Below are 21845 nucleotides of genomic sequence, written 5' to 3' on the forward strand. Positions count from 1 at the left end.
TTCCTCAACTAATCCACATGATGGTGAGTTTCACATTTTCATTGCTCTCTGGATAAAGATGTTTCTGCTGATTTCCTGATAATCGCTAATAAATACCATCTTACATTGGTGGCCCCTAGTTCCACAAGCGAAAGCACCTTCTCCAAGTCTACCTTGTCGAATCCTGTCATAATTTCAAAGGCATCACAACCAATTTTCCACAGCCAGGAGAATAGGCCGACATACAGCTCTCAAACCTCTGCTAGAAGATAGACTTGTGCAAGTCAAGGTCTCCTGTAAAATGAACTTCCTTTTTCAACCTGTGGGAAAGTTCCATGTTATTTGTTCAGTGCTTAGTGACCAAGGAAGTTCACATTCTCTTGTCGCATAGACCAGCATGTTGGTACACAACATACTACACTAACACAGTATTTGGTGTCAATGTATCAGTAATTACATTGCCAAGGTCCAATAACAATCTTCTAGTTGACTGACAATTACATTGTATAGAAATTACATTGTTAAGACGATTGCATTACTAAAACAAGTGATGGGCATTGGCTTACCTATAAATAGGTATAGATGTAACACTCTGGTGTGGAAGGGACTGGGAGAATCTGTTACTCTGCAGAGCTGTCTTAAGAATAAACCTGCTTGAGGTAAAAGACTAGCTTTGGACTCATTCTTCCATGATAAGCACTTATTGGAATTAATATTTGGTAAGATGCCCAAGACAAGGCCACTAACAAGTATCCACAGATCAAAAAAGGAAATATGAAAAAGATTTTGAACAGTCCATGACCAAACATGAATTGGGTTTCATTCGGACTTGAGCTTATAGTTCATCACTATGAACTGGAGTGTGTTTCTACATGGGTGAGCTAGCCATCAGATTTTCATCAATATTGATATGATATAAACGCACTATCTTGTCCATGGGGTCTTATTTTTTCTGCTGTCTGCTCTTAATAGTACATCCAGGGTTTAAAATCAGGTTGATTTAAAGTATAATAACCAAGTCAAGTCGATTCACACCATACTCGATAAACAGAAATTAATGAATATGCTTTCCATTCTTAACGCTGATACTAACAGTTTAATGGGTTACAATCAGCTAATCTTGGCCAGAATGTCTATTGCAAGTATGAAGGTGCTAATTTTTATTTACTCTGCTTGCTTTGTTCAAAGAACTTTTACAACTAGATGACAATTGGATCATAACTGTCATCTTTTTGCGCAATGACATCCCAAAGAGCAGTGAAATAAATAACAAGATCATTTATTTTTTGTGACATTGATGAGGGATAAATTTTAGCCTGGGTACCAGGGAGAACTTCCCTCCTCTTCTTCAAAACAGTACCGTGGGATCTCCAACACCTACCTGAAAGCGCACAAGGAGCTTTGATTGAGCATCTCATCCAAAAGACCTCAGCTCTGACAGCACTCTCCCAATGCTGCACTGAAGTGTCTGCCTGGATTATGTGCTCGAGTCCTGGAGTGGGACTTGAACCGATAAACGACTGACTCAAATGTCTTCAGCAGTGCTGTGAGAATTGTGAAGAATCCTCTCTCACCGAGACGGTGGTATAGTGGTCCTGGGCTAATGCTCTGGGGACATGGGTTCAAATCCCGTCACAGCAGCTGGTAGAATTTAAATTCAATTAATAAATCTGGAATTGAAAGCTAGTCTCAGTAATGGTGACCTTGAAACTATCATCGATTGTCATAAAAACCCTTCTGGTTCACTAATTCCCTTTAGGGAAGGGAATCTGCCATCCTTACCTGGTCTGGTCTACGTGTGACTCCAGACCCACAACAATGTGGCTGACTCTTAACTCCCCTCCGAAATGGCCAAGCAAGCCACTCAGTTGAAGGGCGATTAGGGATGGGCAACAAATGCTGGCCTTGCCAGCGATGCCCACATCCTATGAAGGAATAATAGAAATCAATCTGCAGACCCAGACACAACGCAACAAAAAAATTCCCTGCATTGGCCGTGCTTTCAGCTGCAAAGGAATTCTCATCCTAAACCTCTCCGCCTCTCTCCTTAAGTTGCTCCTTAAAACTCTTTGACCAGGCTTTTGGTCGCCCATCCTTACATTGCTTAATGTGGCTCGATGTCACATTTTGTCTGATAACATGCCCGTGGAATACCTTGGGGCATTTTGCTACATTAAAGGTGCTACAGGAATGCAAGCTGCTGTATTGTTAATGTAAGGAACACCTGAACATCTGTTAGATGAAACACTAACAGGACTGAGACTTACTGCCCCGCCCAATCCTCGTCTAGTCGGTGGTTCAGCAGGGAGTACACACGAAGAACTGACAGCACATCCTTCAAAGTCAAGGATTCAGGCTCTGCCAGCACAATCTTTGCAAACGCGTCCATCAACTCGGTGTGACAAAAGCTGAGGTCTGCAAACAGCACTAGGAAGAGCATTACCTGGAACAGAGAAGAGTACAATAATGACACATGCTTTTTGCGCTTATCAAGTTACAAATGACATTCTGGAACACCGGGACACTTTCCCATCTTTGGTGCAAGCTAGCTACCACTCTGATTAGCTGTTAACTGAAGATCACACTACACTACCCATCACGCACATCTAGGTGAAGTATATCAAGACTAAACTTGACAGTAAAGCTCCCTCAGCACTGGCATCGCAATTCATCACTTTCAGGAGGACTCCTACTCTGCAGCATTGTCTATGACAGGAGTACCCAACTGGGGGTACGTGAGAAGATTTCAAGGTGAAAACAATAGGGGTGGTGGTGGTGGTGGTAGTAAAGGAGTCATCACTGTCACAGTCCCCACATCATTTGCAAAGGCTCCACCTGCTGGTTCCAGTCTGCCCCCTTGTCCCTGACAGAGAAGCCGCCTTAGCCTGGGCTTCTTCCCACGAAGCACCAACAAACCTGAGCCACAAGGTCGGGTGGGGGTTGGGGTCGGTCTACCCTGCACCTCCCTCCCTCACTATTGACCCCCCTACATCCTTCCATTGCTGTTAATCCAGGCCCATTGGGATATCAACAACCCTCAATATAGCATCCCTTCTGCTGTGGCTGACGGCACAGAGGGTCAAAAAATGTTTGCGATACGTTAAACATTGGCCACACAAACTCCAATGAACCTCCACGTTCTGTCACAAAGGACAAGGCTGCAATGCCTCAGGCTGTGAAGGCACTGCCAGGGAAACCCTCAGCGCTGGGTGCTCAGTTGTGCATGCAAGGGGCTTGTTTCCCAGCACGCACACTGATCCAGCAACATCATTTTTGGAGTTGGTTGGGGATGGTGGTGCTGTACTTTTCCAACATGGAGTGCTGCTTCAACTCACTTTCGCATTGAGTAAGCAAAACACTAATAATATACATGTTTAATTGTATAACTAATTTTTATGCATTAAACACGTGTATTGTGTTGCAGCAGGTCCATGGAGTTTTTAGAACATGATGGGGGCTGGGGGAGCGGTGGCTGGCTCAGAAGCAAAAAGGTTGAGAATCTCGTACCCAAAGGATTTAACTTCCATATCAACCCACCCCACCCCCAATACCTCTTGCCAATTTAGTGTAAATGTCTGCCACATTGGAGTAGTTTTGACATGAGGGCTGGTATACACTGCAAACAATGTGATATGGCCCAAACTCACTTCATTCACCATAGCTCAAGAGGGAGAAAGGCAGCAAGTCAATATGCTTTGTGTTTATGCCACGGCCCCCGAGCTGAAAGGACTTTATTCTGCTCCCCCTTCCCTCCCGTGACATAGTAAACTTGATTTGCTTCCTCATCACCTGGGTGGTAACCTGGCTGAATAGATCGAGCGCCCTGGATACAACCATCGGATTTTCATTCGGTTGAAATAAATATGACTTAAAAAAGAACCTTATTCACAGTCAGCATGTTGCAAATCCATGAGAAACACTAGGTGGGGGGGTTTACTCTCGAAGCTGAACAACCAGTATTCATACTTCAATTTCACACAAAGAATAGATTGCCTTTTACAGAAGTGCCCTGTTAACACATCATTTACAATATATTACACCGCTGGACCTCAAATTTAGAGGCACAATGGAACCAAAGATGTTCCTATTATTGGCAGTATGCAAGCACCGCAATGATGAAACACAATTGTTCTTTTGTACTGTATATGGCCCTACATAAAGTTATGATCAATATTGTAGAAAGTACGAAGTGTAGGACTATACATAGGAACAGGAAAAGGCCAGTCAGCCCCTTGAACCGGCTCCACCATTCAATTAGGTTACCGTTGATCTGTACTTCAGCTTCATTTACCACCTTTGGTCCTTTGATATTCTTGCCTAACAACAACTCTGTCAGTCTTGAATATGCCAATTGTCCCAGTATCGTCAGCCTTTAGAGGGGGGAAGGTTCCTAACTTTGTTATCCTCTGTGTGATGAGTGCTTCCTGCTATCACCCTGAAGGCCTAGCTCGAATTTTAAGGTTCTGCCCTCTTGTTCCGGACTTCCCAACTTGGGTAAGTAGTTGTCTCTGGACCTCTAATCTATCAAATCCATTTAACATTTTAAACACCTCAATCAGATCCCCCTTCAATCTCCTATACTCAAGAGTATGCAAGCCAAGATTATGCATAATTTAACCCCCTTTACCCTGGTATTATACAAACACGAGGTGTTACAGCACATGCCTCATGGGCATTTCACTGAAGCATCTATTGCTCCAACAACTATAATGGGTGATCTACCGTTGCTCAAGCATTACTTCACCATACAGTTGATCAGATGATGACGGGATTAGATTGTGTGTGTGTGTGTGTGTGTGTGTGTGTGGATAGGTTGTTCCAATTGAACAGGTTGGGGGGTATCAGGAGGTCACAATTTAAAGTCGTATAACATCAGATCTCAATTTGATATCAGCAGGCGATTTTCCTCAAGGAGAATAGTGACCCTCTGGAACAGGCTTCTGTCTCGGTGGGTGTTCGCTGATTCACTAAATTCTTTCAAGCAAGAGCTGGACTTGGATCTGTCTTGGGTAGAGATGACCTTGTACAAGAGATGGAAACTGGGTAACATTAATCAGGTCCAGAGTGATCTCCCAGATTAGGTTTGATCATGTATGGTCATCAGTGAGAAATTTCTTCAATTTCCCCTCTTTGGTCTGGGTTTATCTCTCACCTCTCCCCAGATATTATATGGTTTCAGATATAGGGTGGGGAGTGTTATATGTTGTGATGGGCAAGGCATTGCACTTATGAGAGACAGTCTGGATGGACACATCGAGTACCTCTGTGTGCACAATTGTTCACCTGCAGATGCACTGCGAAAATGGGTTTAATAGACATTCTATTTGCACACAAATATTCGTCTCTTTTGCCTACTTCACATCTGTATTACACGGCTCATTTCCCAATAGCTCTCTGCTTTCCCAAAGATGACAAGCAGAAGGCTGGATAAGGGAAGGAAAGGGGGAGCCCACCATTGACAGGTGGCTGGCTTGGACTGAGACAATGGAGATTGTCACAGGCAAATCAAATCCTGATCAAGCACAATTCCTGAGAAAGGTACAGGGAGAAAAAGTTAAATTCAGAATTCACAGTAGACCGCAATTGCCCTCAATTATTAATTGCCCTCATTTTGTGATCTGGGGGATTCTCAGAGTTAGCAGATAGAGGTAGAGTTGTAGAAACAACAGATAAATGAAATAAGTGTTTTTAAAAAAGGCTGCGTTTAGTTGTGCTGCAACACCAGGGGGAGCACATGTGCGGATGCAGTGTCAGGCTGTTTAAAGTGAGAGATGCTGTTAAGCGCAACTCTTGCTTTCTGTAACTGAATTATGCATTACTTTGCAAGCTGGTGTCTTATAACTGTCTCCTTTGCAACAAAATCAATTAATGAAAAAAAAATTACAACTACTCAAAGAGCAGCCATTTTAACAGTCAGGGCCTTGTAATGGTAAAAATAAGTATTTTTTCCCCCCCAGTAACCAATTAGCTTTGGTGAGATCCAGTCTTGGAAACCAAAACTATATGCTCTTAACTATGGAGTTTCACCGCTAGCAAAAATCAATAAATTCGTATTTGAAGTATTGATGAAAACATCAGAGTCGACCTGCTTGGTTTGGACTTAAACAAAAGCTTGGCAGTTAGCTGTTCACTGGTGCATCCTCCATGGCAATGCCTCAACCAATCAGGGTCCTCTTGCTAACCAGTTAGCACACTCTTCTCATGCAGTATAAATTGTTGTTCGCTTTGAGACTTGATATTCTTGCGAATCTGTCCTGCTGAGTGCAAGATGAAAGTCTTCAACAGCATGTCTCTTTTTCCCCAGCAATACTCAATACTTCTGTATTATCAAGCGAATATTTAAAAAGTATTTTGACTGAAATGTTTAAGAAAAAGTCATCACCCAACATGAGGCTCAAAACCCATGACCCTGGGATCAAGAGTCCCATTCCCTACCAACTGAGCTAGCTGGGCTGATTAGGAACCTCTTGCACAACACCTTTCAACTTGTTCGCCTGTTCAAACTATTCCAATAAATCAAAAGAAAAGTATCATTTATGGTTACAGTTGTGATGTTAAACTGACCTTTTTTCCTATATAACTGCATTTTGCCTTTTCATTTACTCCAGCAGCTAATCCCAGTGTATCATAATTGGCAGGCTTCTAATATGATAATGCATCTTTCAGGGCTTACACCTGTGCAAAATGACTGCATCTCGTTCTTGATTTAGAAAAGTTTCGAGGTTGTCCCAACGTAACGAGTAGTTTGTGAAATATACTTGGCCTGTGCAGTGCAGCGGCAGCTTCATGAGTGAATCTGTGGATAGGTAGGTGGCCAGGCAGACTGTGGGGCGTGGGCGCACGGGGAACTATTCTTGACGACTTTCGGCTCGGCAATAGTTAGTGTTATTTAAAAAAAACATATACGGCCAAATGTCAAATTAAAATAAAATGTGCTGGAGGTAGACAGCAGGTCTGACTGGGGAGCGGATAGAGAACAGGGCAGAGTAATGCTCCACATTGATTAGTCCCCATCAGAGCTCTCTTCACACTGCTTATTCAACATCTTGTCTTTCAACCTCTGACCTTGAGACCGGTTGCTAAGATGGATGGCCTTCAGCTGTTGGTCGCTGCAGCCCAGGCCAGGTGTATCGTAGAATGATACAGCACAGAAGGGGGCCATTCAGGCCCAGCCTGTCCATGCTGGGTCATTGAAGGAGCTGTCCAATTAGTTCCACATCCCTGCTCTTTCCCCAAAGCCCAGTGTATTTGTCCCCTTCAGAGAGCCAATGACACAAGATGGGTCCCTTCAGACTCGACTCTGGATGCCGTCTCACCTGCTTAACCTGCCAGATAGCCAGGGTTGATGCCACATGGTTGCCTATGGCATTAAGTAGATCAGTGTTCCGGTACTGGAGATCCTTGCATGACTGCAAAATGTGCACGAGTCGCCAAAATGGGATACCATGGATATTCTCTGGAGGAGTAATATAGTAAAATTATACATAGTGAAGAGTTCCTTGTTTTTTTATTTTCAAACAGAAGCCACAATCAAGCAACCCTAGTCCATTGGAATTACTCACCTTTCTCCACCACGTTCCAGAGACATGGGAGCCTTTTCCACTTTATCCTAATCCCTCTTGCCCTGCTGCAACGTCCTTGAGACCCATCTTTTCTTGTCCCATTATCACCTTCTTTTGCCTTGCACCATCATCCCTTTTATCATTTCATTTCTCCTGCCTTCTGCCCCATCACAGACCTTCCCCTTTGAGTTCTTCCCTCCCCCTTCCCCATGACTCTCTACTTGCTTAAAAGCTGTTATCTCTGTCGGAAGCTCATCAATTTGAAATGTTAACTTTGCTTCTCTCTCTATGGATGCTGGTGACCACAACAATCAAGACTTGAACCTCCACTGAGGCCAGCAACAACTTGCATTTATATAGCACTATCAATCTAGTATAACATCCCAAGGCGCTTCAAAGGACCGACAGACAAAATCTGACAGCCAGAAACATGAGGAACTATTGGGACAGGTTGGTAGGTTTTAAGGAGCGCCATGAAGGAGACAAGAGAGATGGAGAGGTTTAGGGAGAGAATTCCAGAGTTCAGTGGCAGACAGCTGAAGGCACAGCCGCCAATGATGGGTCAAAGGATATCAGAGATGCACAAGAGGTCAGAATTGGAGGGATGTAGAGATGTTGGAGGCTTGTTGAAGTGGATTACAGAGATAAGGAGAGGCGAGGCCATGGAGAGACCTGAACATGAGGATGACAAATCTATCTACAAAGTTATCCTCCAGCCAATGCCAAAGGTGCGTTGCCTCAGACTGAGGTCTCCAGCACTTATAGCTTGGCACCAAATAAACTGAGGACAACACCAATACAGTCAACTCTAGGCCAGTAGGCAGAGAATTCCAAACCACCAAACCATCCCATTTACCATTAACCTGCAGTTAACTGAATCACAAGGTAAAAGTATAAAACCTTCCATGCATCCGGTTAATCCTCTCCCCTCCGAGTTGACAGTCATGGGTTCAAGTTTCCCTCCAGAGCTGAACACAAAAGTCCAGGCTGACACTCTCAGTACAGTACCGAGAGAGAGCTACACTGTCGGTGGTGCCAGTTTTCAGATAAAATCTTATATCGAGGCTCTGCCTGCCTTCTTAGGTGTATACAAAAGTTCTCATGGCACAATTTCAAAGGCAAACAAGGGAGTTACCCCTGGTTAATACTTATCTCCCAACCAACATCACCAAAAGATTATCTGTTCATTAACACATCGCTGTTTGTGGGAGCTTTCTGTGCACAAATCAGCTGCCATGTTTCCCACATTACAACAGTGACTACTGCTTCAAAAATACTTTATTGGCTCTAAAGTACCTTGGGATGTCCTAAGGATGTGAAAGGCACTATACTGGTGGGAGATGGCGGTATAGTGGTAATGTCACGGGAGTGGTGATCCAGAGGCCCAGGCTAATGCTCTGGTTCAAATCCCACCGTGGCAGTAGCTGGAATTCAAATTCAATTAATAAAATCTGGAATTGAAATCCAGTGAAACTACCATTGATTGTCATAAAAACCCTTTAGATAAGGAAATCTGCTGTCCTTATCCTGTATGACCCACAGCAGTCCCATCATCCCATGAAAGAATAAATAAGTGCAGGAATGATGTGATAGAGCATAGCTATCATGCGGTGAAAATCAAAACAAGGAGGAAGCAATATTAAGAATATTATATGACCTCTGACTTCAAGCTGACTTCCAAGGATTAAGGCAGTTAGCAGCTGTCAGGATTGTACATGGGAAGGATCGGGAACAGGGTGGACCCGGATCTTAGGACATTCCCAAACTTGGGAAGTGTTGGAGAAGCATTATCGCTAAATGGTTGAAGCAAAACCTTGTATTTATAAAGTGCCTTTAATGTAGTAAAACATCTCATGATGCTTCACGGGAGCATCAAACAAAACTTGACACCGAGCTGCACAAGGACAAGTGACTGAAAGCTCAGTTAGAGAGGTAGGTTTTAAGGAGCAGCTTAAAGGAAGGTTTAGGGAGGGAATTCTAGAGTCCCTGTCCTCAGTGGCTGAAAATACTGCCACCAACAGTGGAGCAATTAAATCTGGGGATGCACAAAAGGTCAGAATTAGGGGAGCACAGAGATCTTGGAGGGTTGTTGGCTAAAGGAGGTTACAGAGAAAGGTGGAGATAAAACGATGGAGGGCCTTGAAAATAATGATGAGAATTTTAAAGTTAGGGATCACTTACCGATAACCCTGTCGCTGCAGGCCTTTAAGAGTGGATGTGAGCAGAGGCCCATGACTGCCAGTGTGATAAACATATACTGAGAGTTGGGAAGAGTGAACTCGTTCAGCAAAGAGAATGCTTTGTGCTGTCAAACAGAAAACAAGAGCCTTTAAATTACTTCACAGTTGTCTGAAACAATATTGGTTCTTGACAGTTAAAGCAACATTTCACTTGCATTTCCCCCAACTTAGTCTACTGCATTCGTTGCTCCCAATGCGGTCTCCTCTACATTGGAGAGACCAAACGTAAACTGGGCGACCGCTTTGCAGAACACCTGCGGTCTGTCCGCAAGAATGACCCAAACCTCCCTGTCGCTTGCCATTTCAACACTCCACCCTGATCTCTTGCCCACATGTCTGTCCTTGGCTTGCTGCATTGTTCCAGTGAAGACCAACGCAAACTGGAGGAACAACACCTCGTCTTCCGATTAGGCACTTTACAGCCTTCCGGACTGAATATTGAATTCAACAACTTTAGGTCTTGACCTCCCCTCTCCACCCCCAGCCCCTTTCTGTTTCTTCCCCCTTCCTTTTGTTTTTTTCCAATAAATTATATAGATTTTTCTTTTTCCCACCTATTTCCATTATTTTAAAATATTTTTAAATCTTTTATGCTCCCCCCACCCCCACTAGAGCTATACCTTGAGTGCCCTACCATCCATTCTTAATTAGCACATTCATTTAGATAATATCACCAACTTCGACACCTATGAGTTCTTTTGTTCTGCTGTCTGTGACATCTTTTGATGATTTGCTTCTATCACTGCTTTTGCCTACAACCACACCACCCCCCTTCACTTCTCTCCCCCCCACCAACCCCACCCCCTCACCACCTTAAACCAGCTTATATTTCACCCCTTCCTGGGATTTGCCTAGTTCTGTCGAAGGGTCATGAGGACTCGAAACGTCAACCCTTTTCTTCTCCGCCGATGCTGCCAGACCTGCTGAGTTTTTCCAGGTAATTCTGTTTTTGTTTAAGTAACACATTGCCACATATCTGAATTGGAGACTTAAAATTGTAGCATTGAGCCAATGATATGCAAATCAGCAGTTACATGAATGAAGTGAGAAAAGTGTAATATCCACCTTGTGATCTGTAGTATCCCCCACACGGCAGAACAGGATGTGTCATCACCACTGAAACACTTCCTGACCACTCAGCTCCAGAACCTGTTCCACCATTCAATTAGATCATGGCTGATCGGTATCTTAACTCCATTAACCCACCTTGGTACCATGTCCCTTCATAGACTTACCCAGCAAAAATCTATCAACTATTCCAATGCACTCCTGGCTGCTCTCCCACATTCTACCCTCCATTAAGTTGAGGTCATGCAAAGCTTTGCCGCCTGTGTCGTAACTCACACCAAGTCCCATTCACCCATCGCCCCTGTGCTTTGGTTCAAGTAACATCTTGAGTTTAGAATTCTCATCTTTCTTTTCAAGTCCTTCCATAGTCTCGGTTTCCCTAACTCTGTAATCTCTTCCAGCCCTCCGAGATATCTGCGCTCCCACAACGCTGGTCTCCTGAGCATTCCGGATTTTAATCGCCCCACCATTGGTGGCCATGCCTTCAGTTGCTGGACCCCAAGCTCTGGAATTCCCACCCTACACCTCTCGGCCTCTCTTTCCCCCTTTAAGACACTCCTTAAGACCTACCTCTTTGACCAAGTGTTTGGTCAACTGACCTAACGTCTCCTTATGTGACTCGGGGTCATTCCTGTTTAATAATGCTACTGTTGCTGTTTCTAATCTCAGTGTTGATAATTATAATTGGCCCCCAGCCTCAAAGCTTTCTTTATGGGAGAGAATGGCAGGTTTCCACTACCCTTTGTGAGATGCAGTGCTTCCTGAATTCACTCTGAATGGCCGGCTCTACTTTGAAGGCTCTACCCCTTGCTCTACCCCCATCCCAGGAAGTAGGGTGGGTAGGGAGAATCTATCAACTCCTTTAATCATCTTAAAAACCGCGATTAAATCACCCCTTAAGCTTCTATATTCAAGTAAATACATGCCTATTCTATGCAATCCCTCCTTATAATATAACCCTGATATGATTCTGGTGAATCTGTACTGCAGCCTCTCCAATATATACCTTGAGGTGCAGTGCCCACAACTGAACACTGTTGCAGGTGTGATCTTACCAGACTTCTGTACAATTTTATGGCTTGCTTTAGCTTCCTCCCCTCCCTATTACGAACATACAAATTAGGAGCAGTTGTAAGCCATTTGGCCCCTCGAGTCTGTTCCGCGGCCATTCAATAAGATCTTGGCTGATCTGATTGTGCCCTTTCCTGTCTACCCCCTATAGCCTTTGACTCTTGTGTTAGTCAAGAATCTATCTACCTCTGTCTTAAAAATATTCAATGACCCTGTTTCAATTGCTCTCTGGGGAACAGAGTTCCACAGCCCCACGACTCTCAGAGAAAATGTTTCTCCCCATCGCTTGTCCTATTTTTGAACCATGACCCCTAGTTCTGGTCCACAAGATCTATTTCTAGTTCTAGTTACACAATGGGAAACAGCCTCTCAGCATCCAGTCTGTCAAGTCCCCTCAGGATCTTATATGTTTCAATAAGATCACCTGTCATTCTTCAAACTCCAATGGGTACAGGCCCAGCCTTTCCTCTTAAGACAACCCTTTATCCCAGGAATCAGCCAAATAAATAAAGCACTGTGCTCCCTCCCCTGCATTAAACTTGAGCTGTAGGATTCACCCAAAGTGATTTGCTGAAGTGCCCTAAAAATAAACCAACTGAAACCTTGGCAATGACGGGTTTTGAACCCACACCTCCGCAGAGAGTAACACCCAAATCCAGTGGCTTAAACCACTCGGTCACATTAGAATCACTTAGCTGCACCAAGGTGTCTGTTGGCAATATTAATATGCTGATGCCTAAACCTGCGAAATGGCACATGACTGTCAATGATGGGCATGCATAACTGCTGTGTTGCAAGCTCCCCCAACCCCTACAGCCAGGTGTCTATTGAAAACTGTGCCTCACGTAGAAAAGGAAGGGATGGTCCTTCACTCCCATCACTCCCCACCCAACTCGGTTCCCTCTTTAGATTTCTGATTATTTTCTACTCTGCCCTCACCCACCGCGAGGGAGTGGTCACCCATTCTATTCTGTGCCTGCGTCAGTGAACTGACAGGTGGCATCATAAAGGGAGGGTGTTGCAAAGGTCACAACTCCTCCCCCCAAAAAATTTGAGTTTGTTCCTTTTCACAGGTGACACTGAAATTTTTTTTATTCATTCATGGGATGTGGACTTCACTGGCTGGGCCAGCATTTATTACCCATCCCTAATTGCCCTTCAGAAGGTGGTGGTGAGCTGCCTTCTTGAACTGTGGTGTAGGTACACCCACAGTGCTGTTAGGGAGGGAGTTCCAGGATTTTGACACAATGACAGTGAAGGAACGACGATATATTTCCAAGTCAGGATGGTGAGTGACTTGGAAGGGAACTTCCAGGTGGTGGTGTTCCCATCTATCTGCTGCCCTTGTCCTTCTAGATGGTAGTGGTTGTGGGTTTGGAAGGTGCTGTCTAAGGAGCCTTGGTGAATTCCTGCAGTGCATCTTGTAGATGGTAAACACTGCTGCTAACGTGTGTCGGTGATGGAGGGAGTGAATGTTTGTGGATGGGGTGCCAAACAAGCGGGCTGCTTTGTCCTCGATGGTGTCAAGCTGCACTCATCAGTGACCATCAAGTTACTGGAGAAGTTTAACTGGTTCATTAGTGTCTTTCACAAATGAAACCTGCTATTCTTACCTGGTCTGAGCCTACATGTGATTTCATACCAATGTGGTGGACTCTTAACTGCCCTCTAGGGTGGCACCACTATCTTCTCAAAAGGTAAGCATACCCCACACAACAAATGCCAGCCTTGCCAGTGATGCTCACAGGCTGAGAATGAAAAAGCAACTTCCTACCTCCAGCTTCTTCTTCAGAGGCAGTGGGGCATCTTTACCAATGCACCTCATCATGGTCTGCAGGGCCATCACTCTCTTGATCTTTGGAATGCGTAGCTCCACGAGGAGTCTGCCAAAAGCCAACATCAAACACACTGTCCATTTCTCTTTGTACAGATACAAAGTCTTAACTGCTTCATAATTTAATTTCCAATCATTCCGGATCACATACAGCCTGGCTCAGCAGAAGAAATCGGGAGTAACATCGGCATGAAAATTCTGCCAAGTTGCTCCTGCTGGAAGCTGACATTGTGTATAGGGTAGACTGTGCACTCCCAGCCTCTTAACCTCCATCCATTAACTTTGAACAAATGCACAGCATGAGTTGTTATGCAGGTATAGCAAGTGTTTAGGAAGGCGAATGGAATGTTGGTGTTTATTGTGAAGGGAATGGAATATAAAAGTAGGGAAGTTTTACTGCACTTTTACAGGACCTTGGTGAGGCCATATTTGGAATACTGCGTACAATTTTGTCTCATTATTTGAAAAACAGATATAATCATCATTCGACAGAAAAGGTTCACTTGACGCATTGCCAGAACGAGGGATATATCTTATGAAGAAAGGTTGAACAGGATGTGCCTATACCCATTGGAGTTTAGAAGAATGAGAGGTGATCTTATAAGATCCTGAGGGGATTGGATAGGGTAGATACCAGGAGGATGTTTCGACTTGTTGGAGAGGCTAGAACCAGGGAACACGGTTTAAGAATAAGAGGTCTGCTGCATAAGATGGAGATAAGGAGAAATGTTTTCTCTCAGAGGGTTTTTAGTCTGTGAAATTCTCTTCCCAGAAAGCAATGGAGCCTGGGTCATTGAATTCATTCAAGGCTGAGTTAGTTAGATTTTTGATCTACAAGGGAGTCAAGGGTTATGAGGGGCAGACGGCAAAGTGAAGTTGAGACCACAACCAGATCAGCCATGACCTTATTGAATGGAGGAACAGACTCAAAGGACTGAATGGCTCACTCCTGCTCCTAAGTCTTATGTTCCTATGAGCCACAAATGTGGAATATCTCAAATTCCCAACATGCATCAGGAGTGACAGAATGGAATACCATTGTCCTTGTTCTGAATCTGTAACAGAAGGGCAGCATTATGAGGATTAAAGGACTCCTCCCCTGCCCACTTTATTCTGAGCTTCTGACCTGTTGCAGCAACCCAGGCACAGCAATATGAGGAGCACAGACATTACACAAGGAAAGTATTATCAGATAGAGGTGAAACAGCACGAGATTGTTTCAGTATGAAGGCTAATTTTTAAAAACAAAAATAGTTTTAAAACAGTCTGATCAGCTTTCACGTAATTTCAACTTCCTTTTTTCAATTACTCTTGATTTTTAAAACAGAATCGATTTATACAGAAGGATGCAGAGGCACGGGAGAAACAGCAAAACATTCACAAAGATGATACCAGAACTGAGAAGGCACAACTGTCAGGAAATCTGAAGGAGCTGGGGCTCTTCTCTCCAGGATGAACTGATAGAGGTCTTTAAAATGATGAAAGGGTTTAATAGGGTACACAGAGAGAAAATATTTCCACTTATGTAGGAGTCCAAAATTAAGGGCCATTGAGATAAGATAGTCACTAACAAATCCAACAGGGAATTCAGAGGAAATATCTTTACTCAGAGAGCGGATAGCATATGGAGCTCACTACCACAGGGAGTGGCTGAGGTGAACAGCATAGATCCATTTAAGGGGAAGTTAGATAAACAGATAAAGGAGAAAGGAACAGAAAGATATACGGACAGGGTGACTGGAGGCTCGTCTGGAGCATAAATACCAGCATAGATCAGTTGAGCCAAATGGGCTGTTTCTGTGCTGTAAGGATTCCATGGAACATTGATAGCATTTCTAACACATGTACTGAGTTGGGGCACTTATGCAGACCAGGTTGAGTTTATGGTCTGTCCAGCTAGTCCACCTTACCTCAAGCCTATGCGCAGTGCATTGACACTCTTGCCTTCTTCCATGTTCTTCAAACAACTGGACAGCACCGAGAGAGCCCTCTCGTCAAATTCGTTCAGACGTTCCTACAAGACCACAGGCAGATCAGGCAGGTTACTACAGGTGCCATAGTGGGATGAGAACTCAAATTCTCTGGATTACTAGCCCAGTAACATAGCCACTACTCTACCACACCATTCTATTAGATCACAGGATAACACTTTCACTTAATAAAAATCGATCTCGGTCTCAAAAATTCCAATTAATTCACATCCTTTTGAGGGAGACAATTTCACATTTCCACCACCCTCTGTGTGGATAACATACTTGTCAATTTTGCTTTAAAATGGCCTGGCTCTAATTTTAAGACGGTGGTCCCGTGTTCCGGTTTGTTCCACAGAGAAAATAGCTTCCCTCTATCAAGCCAATCAAATAATTTTTATCATTTTAAAAACCTGCAACTAGGCCTCAAAAAAGCTTCAAAGTAGGAATTCAATCGCAGGTCAGAACGCCAGTGTTAGAGCCGCCAACAACACCTTATATTTATAGAGCGCCTTTCACTTTACAGCAGTATAATCAAACAAAGTATGACACTGAGCCACATAAGGAGATAATCAGATGACTAAAAGGTTGGTCAAAGAGGTAGGTTTTAACTCCCGTCTTAAATGGGGAAAGTGAGGTGGACAGGCGGAGAGGTATAGTGAGGGAATTCCAGAGATTGAAACATAGGCAACTGAAGGCACAGACACCACGGGTGGAGCAATTATGATTGGGAATACACAAGAAGCCAGAATTGGAGGGACGCAGATATCTCGGAGGGTTGTGGGGTTGCAAGATATTAGGGAGGGGTGAGGCCATGGAGAGATTTGAAAACAAGGATGAGAAACTTAAAATCAAGTTGCTGGTTGGCTGTGTAGTCAGCGAGCACAAGGGTGATCAGGGAACGGGACTTGGCGTAAGTAATATACATGCAGCAGAGTTTTGGATGGCCTCAAGTTTACGGAGGGTAGAATGTAGGAGACCAGTTGGGAGTATGTTGGAATAGTCAAGTTGAGAGGTAACAAAGACTTGGTTAAGGGTTTCTGCAGCAGGAGAGCTGTCTGTTACTGACACCCGATTAGATACGGGAAATGAAAAAATCTTTTTAAATAAGATTTTTGAGTTTATTCTCAGTTATGAAGCTCTGAAGCTGCTGAAGAATAACAGGATGGAAGACCAAACAAATTTGGGGCAGGAACTGCCTACATCTGTCAGCCAATCAACACCCACTTTTAGACTTTCTTGTTTGTTATTTGCTTCAGTTTTGTCAACCAGAGGACAAAGTTTCAGTTGATGCTAAAAGAGTTTTGTAAAGTGATATCCTATCCTGGAGCCAGATTCCAGCTTCTATGCCTAGATCTATACAGCAAGCCTTTGTGAGGCACCAATTGCATCTACCTGGGTCACTCTCAACAATGTATGAATGAGTCGGCTATGCTGGGATGCACCAATCTTTACCAAAGCGAAGAGACTATATGCCAAGTCATTACAACTCATTGACTGAGCTTCCTTCAGCGCCTGCTGGCAGATCTTCTCGAAGACCGGATGCTCGAACATCAGTTTCCGCTCATATCGTTTTTGATCCTCTGACATTCTTTTGGTTGTCCTCCACATGGTCATCAGGCAACTGCTGATCTGTTTCCAGGTCACCGTGGATTCTACGTACAGGTCTAGCACATCGCTGGGAGAGGTGCACCTCCGAAGCCTGTCAAAGAATTGATCCAAAGACTCATCCCTCTTGGTTGACAACAGGGTTTTCTGCTCAGTGATAGATTCCTCAGCGAGCGGCTCTAGATTTTGTGCGATTGCCCTTTTTGATGAATGGCCAATGAAAGGACCAGAGTCACCAGTGATTTCTCCGCTGTGGATATTCCCATTCTCTGGCTCATTTTCTAATGCTGCTGTAGGAATTTGCTGCTGTGTGTTCTCAAAGGAATGGAATCGGATTGAAGTTAAATCCAAATGATTTTCCAGGCAGTAAGGAAAGCCATTCTGCCTCTTCAATGGTGCAAATCTATATTTTTGGATGCTAGTGGCACAGTTTCTAAAACCAATTAATGCACATCTACAGGAGAGAAAGCTGCACAGTCTCAAGTTCCTGAGAAGCTGAGTTCCAGCTGGGTGGATATTCATGATGAGAAGACAAAGGATGAAAACACCTTGAACCCACTTCACTTTGATTGTGACAAGGGAACAACCAAAGCGCTTTCTGACAAGCTGCAACAAGAAAAAGAATTATTAAAAACAGCTAATGTGGTAATTTTGAAACTTGAAAAGCGTTACAACAGCAACCTAGCAATTTCAAGGGCAATTAGGGATGGGCAATAAATGCTGGCCTAGCCAGTGACGCCCACATCCCTTTAACGAATTAAAAAAAACATTCCTCTGCTCTCAACACTCACGGATTACCATTTTCCTGCTGCCCTAGATGGTTAAGTTTGCAGGTTTTGGAGGTTCTGCTTAAGAAGACTTGACGAGTTGCTGCAGTGCACCCTGTAGATGGTACACACTGCTGCCAGTGTGCCAGTTATGGAGGGAGTGAACGTTGAAGGCGGTGGATGGGGTGCCAAACAAATGGGCTGCTTTGTCCTGGATGGCGTCCAGCTTCTTGAGTGTTGTGGGAGCTGCAATCATCCAGACTAATGGAGAGTATCCCACCACACTCCTGACTTGTGCCTTGTAGATGGTGGACAGGCTTTGGGGAGTCGGGAGGTGAGTTACTCGTCGCAAGATTCCCAGCCCCTGACCTGTTCTTGTAGCCACAGTGTTTATGTGGCTGGTCCAGTTCAGTTTCTGGTCAATGGTATCCCCCAGGATGTTGTCGGTGGGGGATTTGAGATGATAAGTCTAAACACTCTAATGGGTTATATAATATTTAAGGTGATGGATGAGCTAATCCGCCTTTCTGGGAACGTAATTCGGTAATATTACTAAAATTAGGGGGAAGGATCTCCATTGATCAATAAAACCCATAACTAGAGGCGACAAATTGAAGATTAAATTTATCACCCACACACTGAATGGAGGGGTCAGCGGTCAGACTACGATTGCCCTCTGTCCTCTCCTCTCCTCTCCTCCCTCAGGCTCTTTCTCCCTCCATGGACACTCGCTCTATTGAAATGTCCGACGTTAAGGTCCCGGGGCTTAATCTGATCTCATTCCGCCACCTCACCACCACTCGAAAGCCGCTTCCTCGACGGTTAACAGGGCGCCGCCATCTTGGGAGCCCTGAAGTATCGCGAGATTCCAGCTGCGCTGAAGGGATAGAGTGGTTTCATGCCGCGTCACCCGCGGAAGGACGACCCAGCTCCATCTGGCGCAGGCGCAGATGGGCCTGGCACCACCAAGCCTTGGCTCAGAATTTCTCACTTTCCTTAGCCCATCCATTTTAATAGCTTCTGCAGTTCACTCTTCCCCTGGTTTTCTTCCAAGATAATATTCTTAAAGTTAGAGCCAGGTCGTTTCAGGAATGAAATTAGCAAATACTTTTTTTCGCAGCAGAAGGTAGTAAATATTTGTGACTCTCTCTCCCAAAGAGCTGTGGGTGCTGGGAGACAGTTTTAGCTTTTAGGACAGAGATTGATATAATTTTGTTAGGTAAGGGTGTCAAGAGATTTGGAGCAAATGTGGGTAAATGAGATTGAGGCAGAGATCACTCATTATCTAATTGAATGTAGGAGCAGGCCGGAGAGGTCTACCCCTGTTCCTATATTCCTGGTCACCTGAATGGGCTGAATCATGCTATTGTGTACAATTGATTGAGTCTGGGTAACTCCCTGTGCACTGACAAAAGCAAAACTGAATAAGTTGGGCCTGTAAAATTGAGCTCATCTAAAATTCTGCTGCCAACATCCTAACTTACACCAAGACTACCAATTCAGCCATTAGCTCAATGCTTACTGACCGACGTGCCTTCTAGACCAGCAAAACAAATCCCTCTGTGGCCTCGTCTCTCGTAATAATGACCAGGTAATCTTTTCCTTTGTGATGGTGTTTGAGGGATAAGTATTGGCTAGGACATGTGTGATAACTCCCCTGCTCTTTTTTGAATAGTGCCATGGGATATTTTACATCCACCTGAGGGTAGACAGGCCCTCAGTTTAACATCTCATCTAAAAGATAGCACCTCCTTGAGTACCAACCTGGAATGTCAGCCTAGATGTTGTGCTCAAATCTCTGGACTGGGACTATGAAACCCACAACCTTCTGACTCAGAAGTCAAAAGTGCTACCCACTGAGCACCAACATCCTGGGGGTTACCAGAAACTGAACTGTGACAGCCAAGTGGACAGTATTCCATCAATCCTCACTTGTGCCTTGCAGATGGTGGACAAGCTTTGGGGAGTCAGGAGGGAGAGGAACTCACCAAGCCTCCTTAGACAGCACCTTCCAAACCCACGACCACTACCATACAGAAGGACAAGGGCAGCAGATGCATGGGAACATCACCATCTTGAAGTTCCCCTCCAAACCACTCACCATCCTGACTTGGAAATATATCTCCGTTCCTTCACTGTTGCTGGGTCAAAATCCTGGAACTCCCTCCCTAACAGCACTGTGGGTGTACCTACACCTCGTGACCTGCAGCAGTTCTAGAAGGCTACTCACCACCATCTTATCAAGGACAATTAGGAATGGGCACTAAAAGCTGGCCTAGCTGCGATGCCCACATCCTCTGAATGAATTAAAAAAAGACAACTGACAAACTGTTAATCAGGGATCTTAACTGCTGTCATACAGGACCCATTAACATTTCTGACTTTTCAATCCAAGCCAAAACAGCAGTAAAATGTACTGTACACTTTATTGAATGTATATTAGCACAGTATGAAGCCTTTCTCTTAGAAAATGGTAACATGCTAGCAAATCTAAATTGTGTTACAAGAGAGCACACCAATATCATTGTACACAAGTGTGTTAATGGCCTCAAAGAATAGATATTTTTTGAAAGAAGTATTTACAATCTCATATACAGACTAATATTCATATACACACTTAAACAATATATTGTGTGCATTTTAAAAATTTTCTTTGGATGATTTATTTTGTTATTTGTTAACATATTGAAATGGGAAGAAAAGACTTACGGGATGGGGCAGTCGAAAGTGGGAGCTCATCTGATGAGGTCTCCAGGCATATGTCCAGCTACAGTTGACATCCTCAGGAGTAGCAAAGGTCGTAAGTTCAATCTCTGGCCTTTTTTTGAGTTAGTTTATCTCACCTAAGGTACTGACAGGGATACACCCTTAGGGCCCTGAAACTCAAGGAAGCTCCCATTTCCATTCTGGGTCAATATCCTGCTGGATATGAGCATGTGTGGGTTGGAGTTGCCAACCCTCATGATTGCCCTGGAATCTCGAGGAATCTAAGACCAAATCCCAAGTAATGAGAAACCAAGAAGAAAAATCACAGGCGCAATAAGAAAAAAATAGCCTATTTACTAGTTATGAAAATATTGGATACGGGGTAAAAGATTGCTAGGCAGACTGTCAAGGATAATCCAAGTGTCAATGACAAGAGAAGGTGGGACACCTTGACTTTTGGTGACTAATTGTGTGTTGGGTGGTGGGGGGGAGTATTGCTGGTTCAGAGGCAGGTCATGAGGTGACACCTCCAGGAAAACCTCCAACCAGAATTGGGAACCCTTGTGTGCGCATCACCTGCCATCGTTCAGGTTTACATGTGAGGAATTCTGGCTGCTTGGATGTGATATTGGAGAGCAGGCAGGAGCTGGGCATGGAAGATAGGATAAAATTGAGAATATAGCTTAGCAACAGAGGCATTTGGTGATGTGATTTGTGTTGTTACATCACCAGAGTTTCTTGTTCGCAATCCTAGTAGAAACATAAAATCTTACAGCACAGAATGAGGCCATTCAGCCCCACATGCCCATACTAGCTCTTTGTAAGAGCTGCCCAATTAGTCTCTGCTCGTTACCCATAGTTGTCTATTTTTTTTCTTTTCAAGTATATTTGCAAAAGCCTTTGCCTCAGCCTGTCTGCTTCTGAAACCCTCATTCATGCCTTTGTTCCCTCTAGATTTGACGTGGCCTCCCCTTTCTACCCTCTGTGAATTTGAAGTCATCCAAAACTCTGCTGCCTATGTCCTTCCCCGCACCAATGCC

General features: G+C 44.2%; 1 protein-coding gene across 3 annotated transcripts in view; it reads right to left on the reverse strand.

Annotated features, from left to right (window-relative positions):
- The window catches only part of fastkd2 (FAST kinase domains 2), a 32655-nt gene extending 13706 nt beyond the window's left edge, over nucleotides 1–18949 (reverse strand). For 2 of the 3 annotated variants that reach the window (XM_041201422.1, XM_041201423.1), the window contains exons 1-7: nucleotides 18735–18949; nucleotides 17120–17938; nucleotides 15665–15768; nucleotides 13695–13803; nucleotides 9723–9846; nucleotides 7296–7435; nucleotides 2247–2422 (exon numbers count right to left, since the gene is read on the reverse strand). In XM_041201422.1, the coding sequence (XP_041057356.1) occupies nucleotides 2247–2422; nucleotides 7296–7435; nucleotides 9723–9846; nucleotides 13695–13803; nucleotides 15665–15768; nucleotides 17120–17854 (1388 nt within the window). In that variant the 5' untranslated portion in view covers nucleotides 17855–17938; nucleotides 18735–18949. The remainder of the gene's footprint in view (nucleotides 1–2246; nucleotides 2423–7295; nucleotides 7436–9722; nucleotides 9847–13694; nucleotides 13804–15664; nucleotides 15769–17119; nucleotides 17939–18734) is intronic. The other variant, XM_041201424.1, reaches the window with a different exon arrangement.
- Between the last annotated feature and the right edge of the window lie 2896 nt (nucleotides 18950–21845).

The sequence above is a fragment of the Carcharodon carcharias genome, chromosome 12, assembly GCF_017639515.1.
Source record: "Carcharodon carcharias isolate sCarCar2 chromosome 12, sCarCar2.pri, whole genome shotgun sequence".
NCBI classification, from domain to species: domain Eukaryota; kingdom Metazoa; phylum Chordata; class Chondrichthyes; order Lamniformes; family Lamnidae; genus Carcharodon; species Carcharodon carcharias.